Source organism: Danio rerio, chromosome 6, assembly GCF_052040795.2.
Source record: "Danio rerio strain M-AB ecotype USA chromosome 6, GRCz13ab, whole genome shotgun sequence".
NCBI classification, from domain to species: Eukaryota; Metazoa; Chordata; class Actinopteri; order Cypriniformes; family Danionidae; genus Danio; species Danio rerio.
In genome coordinates, this window is record NC_141026.1 from 51,627,501 (window position 1) to 51,640,669 (window position 13,169).

The following is a 13,169-nucleotide window of genomic DNA, read 5'->3' on the forward strand; positions in this document are numbered from 1 at the left end:
AGAGTTGCCAACTGGCCCATCTGGGACATGAACCAGTGTCCTTTTTGCTGTGAGGTGACAGTGCTAACCACTGAGTCACTGTGCTGCCCAGCTTATTATATATTTTTAGCTTATTGTTTCAGTGTGGAGTTTGCATGTTCGCGTGAGTTTCTTCCTGATTTCCCTCACAAGTCCAAACACATGTGCTATAGGTGAATTGGGTAGGCTAAATTGTCCATAGTGCATGTATGTGAATGTGTGTGTATAGGGGTTTCCCAGTGATGGGTTGCAGCTTGGAAGGCATCCGCTGTGTAAAACATATGCTGGATAAGTGGGCGGTTCATTCCGCTGTGGCGACCCCAGATTAATAAAGGGATTAAGCCGAAAAGGAAATGAATGAATGAATTGATTGCATGTATAAATTTGTTATAAATGGGTTGATTTTGTTCCAGACACATACAATAAATGCTTAAATATCTATTACATATGTGGTACTGCTTATATTATTTCACCATCTGTACACCAATATAAGTAGTGAATGTGCATGTCTGTGAATGGGGCTGTGTCGGTGTGGTAATGCTGGTGTGGCTACAGTGCCAGGGCTGATTTTTAGTCCCAGTCCGCCCCTGGCAGGGATACAATCAGCCAGCGCAGTCGTCCCTCCATAGTGAAAAGCTAAATTTTGTGTCTGTTTGCTTACTTGTGGTAGTTCCATTGGCATTTTCCCACACATTAATTCTGACCAATCGAAAAGCAGTTTAGGAAATATGTTCAATAACATCTGGCCAATGAGTGATGTGGATTTTGTCAGATGACTGCATTTTGGTTCTTTTTAACTGGTTTGGACCAAAGCGAGCAGTGTGGTGTGAAAACGACCTAAAGACGGCAGAAAATGCTACAATGTATCATTTGTTGCCTTTGTTCCGGACCACATGAACCGAACCACAGATGTGAAAGCACTCTTTCAGGCAGTCTTGGGTACGGTTCACGGGTGCGCACCCGAGTTCAGAAGACAACATTCTAACTAGCTAAACAAAGCGTACTCTGATGAGAAACAAACCCGAGTGCTGACTAAAAGTGCTAGTGTGAAAACATCCTTAAATATTAGCAAACATGTGCTGTTTTTATGCTTTAAAGAAGTCAAAAACACACATACAGCACCATTAAATAATATGAATAAAAAGTAGATTAAAAAGTGAGAGATGTTAGAGAGCAGATTAACAGAACAGAGTGTGAGTAATAAGAGTGTTGACAAATATTCACAAATGATTTCACATCAGGGATGTAAAATAGATCACTGGTGTACGATCATGCTCGTCAATCATGTATGAAAAAGCTCCGGTACAAGTTTTACCTGTTCAGCAAAGGTCTTTCCATGTTTGTGAGAGCAAATCACAGATTTACCATCACTTCCTGTTTCAATTCCCTGCCTTTGATCAAAGCCTGCTGGAGAAATGTCTTCAACCAGCACAAAAATCTGTTTCACATCCGTCCACAAACACACAAAACTAAGCATGTACAGATAGGGGCATACAAACCTGAAACAATAGATTAGGAGAGCAGATCTCACCTGTAGATGAATGAGATGAGAGCAGTGGCAGACAGAGTATACGGCAGTAAAGCATAGGATATGAGACGACACGGGAAGAAGTTATTGTTAAACGTCCAGACGCTAAACTGCTCGGCTAAATTACAAAGCAAAGCTGAAAGAGCTTTTATTGTCAGTATGTGCATTTTCCATGTATATTACAATGTTGTATGTTTTTATTGTTATGTTTTGTTAAAATATGTAGAATTCTGCAAGCAAATGCTGATGAAACATCTCTGACCATTTTTGCCATTTTCAAATAAATATTTTACAATGCAGGGTGAGTAAAGAGATGAAAGTTCCTTGCTTTCAAAAGATTAATTAAAATAATAATGCAAATATATATTTTATTGCTTATGAATATATACACTCACCGGCCACTTTATTAGGTAAATTTACTAGTACCAGGTATGGAACCCATTTGCCTTCAGAACTGCCCTAATCCCTGATTCAACAAGGTACTGGAAGTATTTCTCAGATTTTGGTCCATATTGACATGATAGCATCACGCAGTTGCTCCTTCAAGAAATGAAAAAGATCCCTACACTTTAGTGCTCACATTTGTTTTTATATCTAAGTGTTTTTCACTCATTTAAGTCTTTGTTGAACTCTTCTACTGTTAGTCATGAGTCGCATTACAAATTTGCAAAAAGAAGGTTCAAATCTGTGCCTGTACATTTAACTAAATTCCCATAGAGAACGAATCACACAAAAACATGCTCATGATTGTATCTGCAGAAGAAATCTAATTATATTTTGCCAACCATTCATTAAAAAATACTGAAGTATTTTGAGAGCGAATGGAGACACAAACTGTGGTATTTCATGAAGTGGGTGGGGTTAATGCCCTCTCACTTATTGGTAAAATAATTATACAGCATCATGGGCAATGTAGTTTTGCTGCCCAAATTCAGCTATTAAAATTGAAAATTCTGTCATTTATTCACCTTTGAAATGTTCCAAACCAGTTAAACACAATATAGGATATTATGAAGATTACTGGAATTCTGAACTTCGCATTTGTTTTCCCTTCTATGAATGTCACTGTTTCCAAGTTTCCAACGTGCTTCAAAATGAACTCAAACTGGTTTGGAACAGGTTAAGGATAAAGTAAACGATGACAACTTTCATTTGAGATTAAGTAGCTCAAAGCTCATGGCAAGTATATCTTTAAATATTTACCAATTATCGGTAAACCTCATTTCCAGATTTATAGAATAAGTTGCGTTTTGCTTCTCAAACTTCACTGTTGTGCTCTAAAAGTTGGACGCAAACTAATTTGCAAGATCTTTTCCACAAACCTGTAATCACAAAAACTATTGACATTTGCACAGACAAATAACCATTAGACATTTTTAAACACAAATGTTTTCCATTTTTATTGTATTTTCACAGGTACAAAAGAAAGATTAATCAAAGAGGCCAAAGCCCATGTCTTCATCAGACTCTTCAGATTCTTCTTTCTTCTCTTCCTTTTTCTCTTCCGCTGAAATGTAAAACCATGCAATTAAGAAATGACATGTAATGCAGAGATATTTCTGACCTCAGAGACAAGGTATTTTATCATAGAGCAGATCATCCTGCCGATAATTACAGCACTGTTGCAGTTCTGTGGTAAGGTTTGGGAATGCCCCTTTCAACTAAATCTATAACAAACTAACTAGTAACTAACAAATGACAATGAAAATCACAATTCACACCAGGTAACAGATCTGAAAAACGTGTAAGAGGAGCATTTGATAACATGTAAAGCAAGGCACTTGGGAAAACATTAACTATGACAATGAAGAAATATATTCAGAACTGATTTATGCAGGAAAGTCTGTATCGAAACCATTGACATTCAAAATACTAGGCAGACAATCATATAAATGAAGTAAATCAATTCATTATTTTTTACATTAGGATTTTACACTTTAGTTCTATCAAATTTGTTTTAATTAATAAATATCTATTTATTTCTTATTTACTTCACAACAAAATTAATTAAATAATACTAAATTTTTAAAATTACACATCTATAATTATTGTTTTTAGGCAACATGATATACTCAAAGAGATTATGTTTGCTGTTTGTTCAAACTGTTCAAAACGAAGATTATTTTAAAACAAATTAACAGTTCTATGTTCAATCCACCTAAATTAGTAAACAGTATTAAGTTAACTTAATTACTTCATGTTGAAAATTCTACCAAACAATTTTTACACTATAATTATTTTGAAGAATGCTGGCAACCAAATAATTGACAGAACCCATTGAACTCCAAAGCATTAAAAAATACTATGGGACAAACCTGGTACAAAAATAACTTCTTTTATGTCCAACAGAAAAGAAAGAAAGTTCTCACCCGCAGGCGCTTCAGCAGGAGCTCCTCCACCGCCGCCAGCAGAAGCAGTAGAGACCGCCACTGCGCCACCTGCTGGAACGGAGGCTAACTTAGAGAGGCCTGTAAAAAAATAAACACAAAATGTCAGCATCCATCACACATATGACTGTAATAATGCATACATCAAACAGCAGTCTTACCGGCATTCATGACTTCGTTGATGTCTTTGCCATTCAGTTCACTGACGACCTGTTAAGGAGCAACAAAAACAGAGCATTAGCCCCTTTCACACAGTGATACCGGTAAATATCTGGAAAATTTCCGGAACGACTTTACCGGTATATTCAAAAAAGCGCTGTTCACACAGGCGAGGACGTTACGGAAATTTTCCGGAAAAGAGCATTCACACATCCATTCCAAAATACCGGTAAATTCTGACATCATTCACCACAAATGAGCTTTAAACGGCTGCGCTTGTATTTTTAAACATTTGACTAAATTACAAACTCTGTGGATGATCAATATTGTGAACAACTTTCGCAGGATCACTTTCGCATGTCGAGATGTTCATAATATCTGCGTGTGCAGGCGCTCACAGGCTGTTTCAAAGGCACACGCAAAGCTTAAAGGTAAACAAACAACGGCTTATCATAAGCATCTCATCGATGATTATTTACACAGTTGGCATTAAGAAGAACATATAAACGGGATCTGACTAACTTCTAGCAGCTAAATGTGTCTGGAAAAATATTCAAAGGTTTTTATTCTCACAAACCGCGCGGACGTAAATGCGTCTGACTGTTGTGATTGGCTAAAGCAGACGTCTCACGTCAACACGTTCTAGACGTGCACGCGATTATTACGGTAATCTTCCTTCTGCATTCACACAGCGCAGCATTCCGGCAAATTGCCGGTAATGTTACAACTTCTCTTTCCGGAAAATAGCCCGAACGAATTTACCGGTATTTTCAAAAAGGACCTGTTCACACATACAGACCTTTCCAGGTCTGTAATGTGTGAAAGGGGCTATTGACTCATCTGGGGATTTAGTTGATATAACTGAAAAAAAAGAAGGAAAAAGTAGAAAAATAACCAGAATTGTGTTGATCTCTTTACAATAACAACAGAAAATACCCAAAAGATTTATTTATGCAAAGAGGCAAGAAGTGGAGAAGTCTAACAAAATTGAATCCAAGGTTCCCACCCTAAACCAAATATAAATATCCTTCACTTTCACTCACTAACATGCTGAATTTCTATGGCTTAAAAACAATGAAAAAACAGGCCACTGTTGTGCATTGCATAATTACACGGTTGTCGCTTGAAATAATTTTGTAGGACTTCAATAGCCACTATGAGAACATTCATTTTTGAGTGAACCAAGCGATTTAAGAAACAGTCGATTCATTAGAATCAGGACGCACCTTGTTAAGACGCTCATCATCAGCCTCGATCCCGACACTCCCCAGGATGTTCTTGATGTCTTTGGCGGAGGGGTTGGTGTTTCCTCCCAGCACAGCCAACAGGTAAGCGGCCACGTAACGCATTCTAGAAGACAGGTTACACATAGTATTGTGATAAATTAATGTGTCATATATTCATCTTTAATTAAATATTAAATAATCACATTATAAATCTAGTGCATGAGTTTAAAATAAAAAGTTACACACACAGGTCCACAGAGAACAAAAATATCTGTCAATAAAACTATTACAAAATTCACTTTTACACATTTCTATATGTGATAACACAGTGCTCAAAAACAAAACATTAATTATTTCATCCACTACTGAAAACTAAAGTGCAAAAATTTCAAAATTTAAATTTAAAAAGGAAACAATTTTCAGCACTTTAAAGTAGGTTTCGCCTAAACAGCATTGCAATTAAATATGGTTTTAATAGATTTGGTATAGGTATAGATTGGTATAGTTTTGAAGGTCTTGACTGAGAGGAATTATTTTTGTCACTACTGTAAAACAGATTATTGAAATAAGGGTGAAATAATACAATTTCAATATAAATATGCCCTTCAACATCTAAATGCATGCTGTTCTCATAAACAACGCCTGGCTAAAATACGAACGAAATCATTAGTATTACAAACTTGTAAACATGGAATTAAATAACACAAACTTTCTTTAACATACTTAAGATGAAGTATACATTTAACATAAATGGTGAACGTTAATAATTATACTGTGACATAAAAGACATTACAAGAGGTAAACATGCGGTGAACTGTCAAACTGCTGACTTGAGTTGTTTATAAAGCGTGCTTTACTTGCTTGGGTTAAAGTTAGTGACACATTTTAACTGTAAAACCTAATTCAGTTGACAAACACACAATTATGTATGACTTAGTGATATTAATTATAAACGCATTCAGCCATATTTCACTACTACACTAGCGCGAGGAAACAAAATGGAGTACGGTTCTCACTTGACAAGCGTGAGAAATACGGCAAAATTTTAAACACAGACACTATTTAAAACGCTCATTCGGAACAAAATTGGATACTTAAATAAACCAATAAATATATCATGTATTAGATTGAAACTTAATGGCAAAATATCGATAAAAACATACTTTAAGTCTGTGAAAGACACGAAACGTCGGTCACGCTGCAGTTTCCGGAAAGAGAGGACGAGTGGAGAAAAATAGCTGATGAATGTTGCAGTATGTGATGTTCTGATTGGCTGCACCACGCGCCCTGACAAAACGGGAGGCGGTGATTGGCCGCTATTTTTTCCGCGCTCATGGTCATGGCGTGATGTCAGTGCTTGATTCAGATAACCATAAATGACTCCAATAGTTGTTTGGAAAATTTTTTATACATAAGCAAAAATGCATGGCTTCAATCCCTACTTTTCGACATTTTCTGATTGAAGTTGACTCACTGCTCAAATCTTTCCGTAAATGTGTCTTTGTAATTGTTCTTTCTTGCATGAAAATAGTGAAAATAAAGAATTTGTCTTAAATGGGGTGAAACTAAACATGTTTAATCGTATGAATGCGTTTTTTGTTTAACATAACCTACTAGTTTAAATAAAAAAAAATACCATCCCTCCTATTTGTTTTCAATTAGTTTAGCTCGCTAAAACACCTCATTAGTGAATAGCTAAGTTAGATTTTATCATTTAATGTAAAAAAAATCTTCAAAATGTATGAAATATTAGGATCAGAAAGCTAAATCAGGTGGCAGAAGTTTTGAAATTTTGGTTTTTAGTGGCATTTATTGGCCATTTTGATGGTTTTTAATTTCTGACTTTGATGAACAGCAACTTCTGTTTATTTCATCGCATATGATCTTCATTTTTTGTAAGCCATGGTTTTACTAAAGAAAACCAAAAAATTTTAATAAAATAAACCTTGGACCAAATCAAGAGCCAGGGTTCTCGGGTTCTTCCACCAAAATACTTTTCTTAAAGCTCTGGTATAAACAGTGACTTTGTGTTGATAATTTATATATATATATATATATATATATATATATATATATATATATATATATATATATATATATATATATATATATTTGCAATTAAAATTATTACAATTTGTCTTCTCTTTTTTTTTCTTTTTCTTTATGTTTCCCAAATGTTTGAGCAAGGGATTATTTACAATATTCCTGATTTTTTATTTTTTTTTCTTCTGGAGAGAGTTTTATTTGTTTTATTTCAGATAGATGTGCTGTGCCCCAGTAGAGCTTTATGTCTGGCAACGCCCCTGTTACAGCAATAAAAATCTGCACACAATGACCAGACCTCCAGGACCAATTCTAAGAACACCTGCCAATAGTTCATGACCTAGAACAGTGTTTCTCAACCACGTTCATGGAGGACCACCAACACATCATTTTGAATGTCGCCTTTGTCTGTCACACCCATTATTTCAATCTCTGCTAATGAGTTTAATCTGAATACGGTGCGTTTGGTTAAGGAGACATGGAAAATGTGTAGAACTGGTGATTTAACAAACCTAAAGATTTAACAAACCCAAGGGTGTAAACTGGCATGGACGGAGGGGACATCTCCCCACCAATATTCACCAAGTACTGAAATGTCCCCACCAATAATTAAATCAACTTCAAAAAAAAAAAAAAAAAAAAAAAGAATGCTCCGTCAACCCTTAGTCATCTAGATGTGCTCAAAGGGTTAAATCCACAGACATCCAGTTGAATTATTAGCCCACCTGAATTGTTTTCCCGTTTATTTTTTTTTTCCCTATTTTTTGTTTAACGGAGAGAAGATTTTTTTTCAACACAAATGTAAATAAAAAGCTATATTTAAATCTTTTCATCATATACTTAATAAACCTTCCAGAACTTGAACATTGTTTAAAAAATTGACAAAAAGTGTCTTTATGGCCTTATACAGTTAGGTGATAGTTTTGGCAGTGCTGTTAAAAGGTTAATTGTCATGAAAGGAAAAATCAATCACACTTGCTTTGTTAGTGCAAATTATTATATATGTAGCTTTGTCATTTAAGCAATTAAACCATTCAATCAAGTTTACACTTCAAGTGATTTCATTATGAAAATCTGATTTTTTTTCAAAAGTAACTAACTAGTACTTTTACCCAATATTAGTATTATTTACTAAAATTTAAATTGTTTTAGCGGTGTAATAGGCCTAGTATTTCCACTTGAGTACAAAAAACATTTAACAAGCACATTTCGTGGAGGTTTATTATATTATTAATTATTGATATAGGATTAATTATTAAATTATTATTAAAGGTTTTTGTTATTTTAAATACCCATGCAATGTTTTTATGGGTTGCTGAGAGTATATTTCTAATCTTCAATACGTTTAATGCTTGTCAGTTTTAAAAATAAATATAGGTGCTGGAAAATGTGCTTAAAAGTCCTTGATTTTTATTAAGGTTTTTTGCTTGTTTGTTTTTACCTGCAAGCTCAGTTAATGTTCAGGCTTTTTTATAATGTTTAAAGTGGATGATAATAATACATATTCATAATTAAAGGAATTAATCTGCCTCGTTTTTGAAGCTGTAGCTGCTGAATTCCTACTACGCTACTGTATTTTAATACTGGTCCTTATGGTGGTACTTTGAGACAATTTTTTCTGAGGTGGCACTTGGTGAAAAAAGTTTGAGAGCCACTGCTGTAGACTATAGAAAACGTTTTTAGCTTTTTTTAATTAGCTTAAAGAGGTTTGTCCATAAAATGTTGTGTTTAAAAAAACTGCTTTTATTCTAGCCGTAATAAAACAAATAAGACTTTCTCCAGAAGAAAAAAATATTAATAGACATACTGTGAAAATTTCCTTGCCCTGTTAAACATAATTTGGGAAATATTTAAAAAAGAAAAAATTCAAAGGGGGGCCAATAATTCTGACTTCAACTGTATTTAATAGATAAAATGGATGGTTAAATTGCATCACACACCTCTCTAAATCTGTACATTTAGCTGAGTCAAATCTGCAATTTAAACTTCATGTAACTTAGACAATTCATTAAACATGTACACATGTCATCTAGGGTGAAGCAGTGGTGCAGTAGGTAGTGCTGTCGCCTCACAGCAAGAAGGTCGCTGGTTCGAACCTCGGCTCAGTTTGTATTTCTGTGTGGAGTTTGCATGTTCTCCCTGCGTTTGCATGGGTTTCCTCCGGGAGCTCTGGTTTCCCCCACAGTCCAAAGACATGTGGTACAGGTGAATTGGGTAGGCTAAATTGTCCGTAGTGAATGTGTGTGGATGTTTCCCAGGGATGGGTTGCAGCTGGAAGGGCATCCCCTGGGTAAAAACTTTCTGGATAAGTTGGCGGTTTATTCCGCTGTAGCGACCCTGGATTAATAAAGCGACTAACCTGACAAAATGAATGAATGAACATGTCATCTACTATATAACAGCAGGTAAACTATGCTTATATAGAATACATTTAACTGATACAATAATAACTTTAGGCTATTTCCCAGGTAGCAAAGAATTCTGGCCCAGATTTGGCATAAAGCTGGCACAGGAGGCATTCCTCCAGTATACCTCTCTAAATTTCTGTACATTCATACCACCTCAGAGCCATACAGTAAAATCATGTAAATCGACTTTTGCAGCACAAGATGTGCTTCATCAATGGTTATTTATATTATTAAGCGTTTAAATGTTTTTAAAAGCACAAAACTCTGTATGTCCCAAGCAATATCAAGAGCAATGCACCCTTGAACAAAACCTTTTTAAAAATACCAATTGAAATAAAAACATTAAAACATTTTTAAAACTAGAACTCACAAAAGTTACTCAAAAAACACGAAAATGACCAAAAAAATGAACAGACACAAATGTTTTTTAATTAACTAACATGTAACAAAACCTCAACACTTAAGGCATCAATCACAAATATCAGCATAAAACATTACACAGGTTTCACAACATTGTAAGCATTGTTTTCTAAGCTGAGAATTTTAAAAGGAAGAGCATTTTCAGATTTTAACTTTAGATTACCAGGTCAAACCATTTTTCTTTTCTCAATGACATTCACAGATAAATTGTCCACCACAAAACTAGCAACGTGAGCTTCATATGGTTAGTTTACCCAATACATATTTCATTTGTACTTAAAAAGACGTCTCATAAATGTCTAACAGACGTCTAAACATAGATGGCTTGGTTAAAACAAATTTGGGCTGTCAGTTAAAATCTAGACCAAGAATATAGGCCAAAACTAGACTAGTCATCAAAAGAGTTAACGTTTATCTGAAATGTCTGAAGAAGTGGTTTTGTATCCAGCTCGATACTCAACTCAGTCAAAATAAATACAAGTTTCAGAAAAACTACAGTTCTATCAGCTCTTCATCCTTCTCCTGCGTAAAGAAGTACGACACAGTTTCCTGAAGAAACTCCAGTATCTTCCTCCCGCTGGTCACATAGCAGATCTTGTACAGGAACTCTCCAAACATCACCAACACAAAGAGTACAAGCAAACTTAGAAAGATGCGGTCCACATGGTAAAGCACCTTCTCCTTGAGCGTGCGCTGATCCCAAGGAACTGCGGCTCGAGCCTCGCTGTATTGGCCAAAATGCAGCAAGGCCTCCTCATCACTGTTCATCTCCTGCTCCTCAGCGGCTCCATCATCTTCTGCCATGCCGAAAAACTCTCTCCACGAGCTTAACCTTTAAAAATTGCTTCTGTGATGAAATTGTGAAGACCTTTTGTGGCTCTGCCCTGCGCGCGGATGAAGAATAAAGCCTGTGGTAATTGAATTGGCAGCAGCTTAATTAGTTTGAAGCCTCTTTTTTAATAGCTGAAGTCGGAGGAGATACAAAGGATGGCCTATTTAGGTGAACAGAACTAATTAACTGCAGCTATTTGATGTATTTTTTCTCTCCATTGTGCTGGTCGGAGCTGCTGTGTGCCGGACTGAATAAAGCAGGCCGATTATTTGATGAACTCACACCTCGCTAAGGAGATCACCGGGGTTTAGTGACACTCAGCACTTCTCAAAATCCTACAGGAACAGATGGCAGATGATGTGGAATGGGGCTGGGAGATGCTGACCAAACATGACTAGTTTTTAGTACTATTTTAATATGGGCTTTTTAGGCGGGGAGGGGGTGGGGGTAGTAAACTTTTATATAGAATAACTTTACTGATACGATAATAACTTTAGGCTATTAGTTACTACCTAGGTAGCAAAGAATTCTGGCCAAGATTTGGCATAAATCTCGCACAGGAGGCAAACTTCCAGCATGTGGGCCAAACATGGCCTGGGTTTGGCAGAGGTGGCACCGTCTTTAAGGCGGCACACAAGATTTGGGCCAGATGTAAAATGTAGCATTTGGCCCAGATGTTAATAATTGATATGTGGGACTCGCAAGTTTGGCCTGTCTTGACCCACATTTAAAATACTTTAAAATATTTTTGAGTAATGAAAAAGTTCTACCAATCAATCATGTCGCTTTGAGGAAAAGCACAGCCATAGTGTGCTTAAAGCACAATGCTTTATGGGTTTATCAATTTTATTGCAAGCGAGACACATCCAGCTTATCTGGCCCAGTTCAGACCAGTTCTGAGTTTGTAACTTGGGTGTGACTTGACCCAGATATAGTCCATGTTTGGCCCTTGTCTGAACTGTCTAAGCTAACTGAGTGTGTTAAAGATGTTAAAGACTGGATGACCAACAATTTTCTTTTCTTAAACTCAGACAAAAGAATATTATTACTTATTGGGCCTAAATCTTGTACACAGCAGATCTCACAACTCGAGCTGCAATTAGAGTGATACAACGTTAGCATTAGCTTTACTATAAAAGATCTGGGTGTCATATTAGACAGCAATTTAACTTTAGAAAATCATATATCCCATGTCACAAAAACTGCATTCTTTCATCTGAGAAATATCGCTAAATTACCAAGTATGCTATCCATCTCTGATGCAGAAAGCTACTGTAAGCTGAGAAAATATTATATACTTTTCTTTCTATGCTATGAAGGACTTCTGAGACATTCCAAGCATGGGATGGGTCCTCCTGGTGAGGCAGAGTTCCTCACAGTTCCAATACACATCTCTGCCATTTGCTTGCAGTAACCATGTGCTCTTCACCATTCACAATTCATCTGCTCGTGTTCTTCTTTCAGATAACTTTCTCATGTTTGGTGTCATTTGACAGTTTATGACTTCAGTGTTGTAGTGAAAAAATCAAAAGAGACATTGGTTAATTGTATTTCAATCTACAATATATTTACTATTGTTGTGCCATGGCCTGAGGAGAGTATGTTAATGTACTTCTCCCCCACTTCATCTCTTCAACTTTGCTCTCACGTTCAGCTGGTTTTGGGGGTTGGTTTTCACTCATGTTTGACAATGCTTTGCTCAGGGTATAATAGGGAAAGGTAACTGTTGATCTGGGAGAATGGCTTTTACTCTGCATCTCCCGCACACTGGTGCGTAGCCTCATATGCTAACAAAGGCAGTTTCACTGTCTTTGTTGCTCAGCAGTGCATACGTTACAGCTAATTTCTTTATACAGTATGTTAGTTTGTTTCATTCTAATGTCTGTATATTTGATCATGTAACTTAATAAACAACTTTGCCTACTTTAAGGCATAGAGATTCTTTCCCTTTATCAATGATGATAACAACTTTAATGGAGTCAGATTAATTACAATGGAGTCAGATAAATAATGGATTTAAACACGGCATCCTTCAACTGCTTTCTGTTTACGATTATTGGTTCAGAATAGCAGCGTAAGCTTCAAGCCTTACACTACTCCATGCTTTTATGACCTCTAGGCTGGATTACTGTAATGCTGTTTGCTGGC

At 36.1% G+C, this 13,169-nt stretch overlaps 2 protein-coding genes and 1 long non-coding RNA gene across 3 annotated transcripts in view; 1 reads left to right on the forward strand and 2 right to left on the reverse strand.

The window, feature by feature from the left end:
- The window catches only part of LOC137495934 (uncharacterized), a 2,639-nt gene extending 926 nt beyond the window's left edge, over positions 1-1,713 (reverse strand). The window contains 2 exon segments of the mRNA XM_087256235.1: positions 1,334-1,456; positions 1,550-1,713. Of these exon segments, the coding sequence (XP_087112361.1) occupies positions 1,334-1,456; positions 1,550-1,713 (287 nt within the window).
- The window catches only part of LOC147843665 (uncharacterized), a 628,067-nt gene that overhangs the window by 86,091 nt on the left and 528,807 nt on the right, over positions 1-13,169 (forward strand). The window lies entirely within an intron of this gene.
- rplp2a (ribosomal protein, large P2a) lies at positions 2,920-6,493 on the reverse strand. Its single transcript, NM_212743.1, is given in 5 exon segments — positions 2,920-3,053; positions 3,916-4,014; positions 4,095-4,143; positions 5,319-5,442; positions 6,482-6,493. Coding segments are annotated over 4 exon segments (348 nt in total). The 5' UTR covers position 5,442; positions 6,482-6,493; the 3' UTR covers positions 2,920-2,976.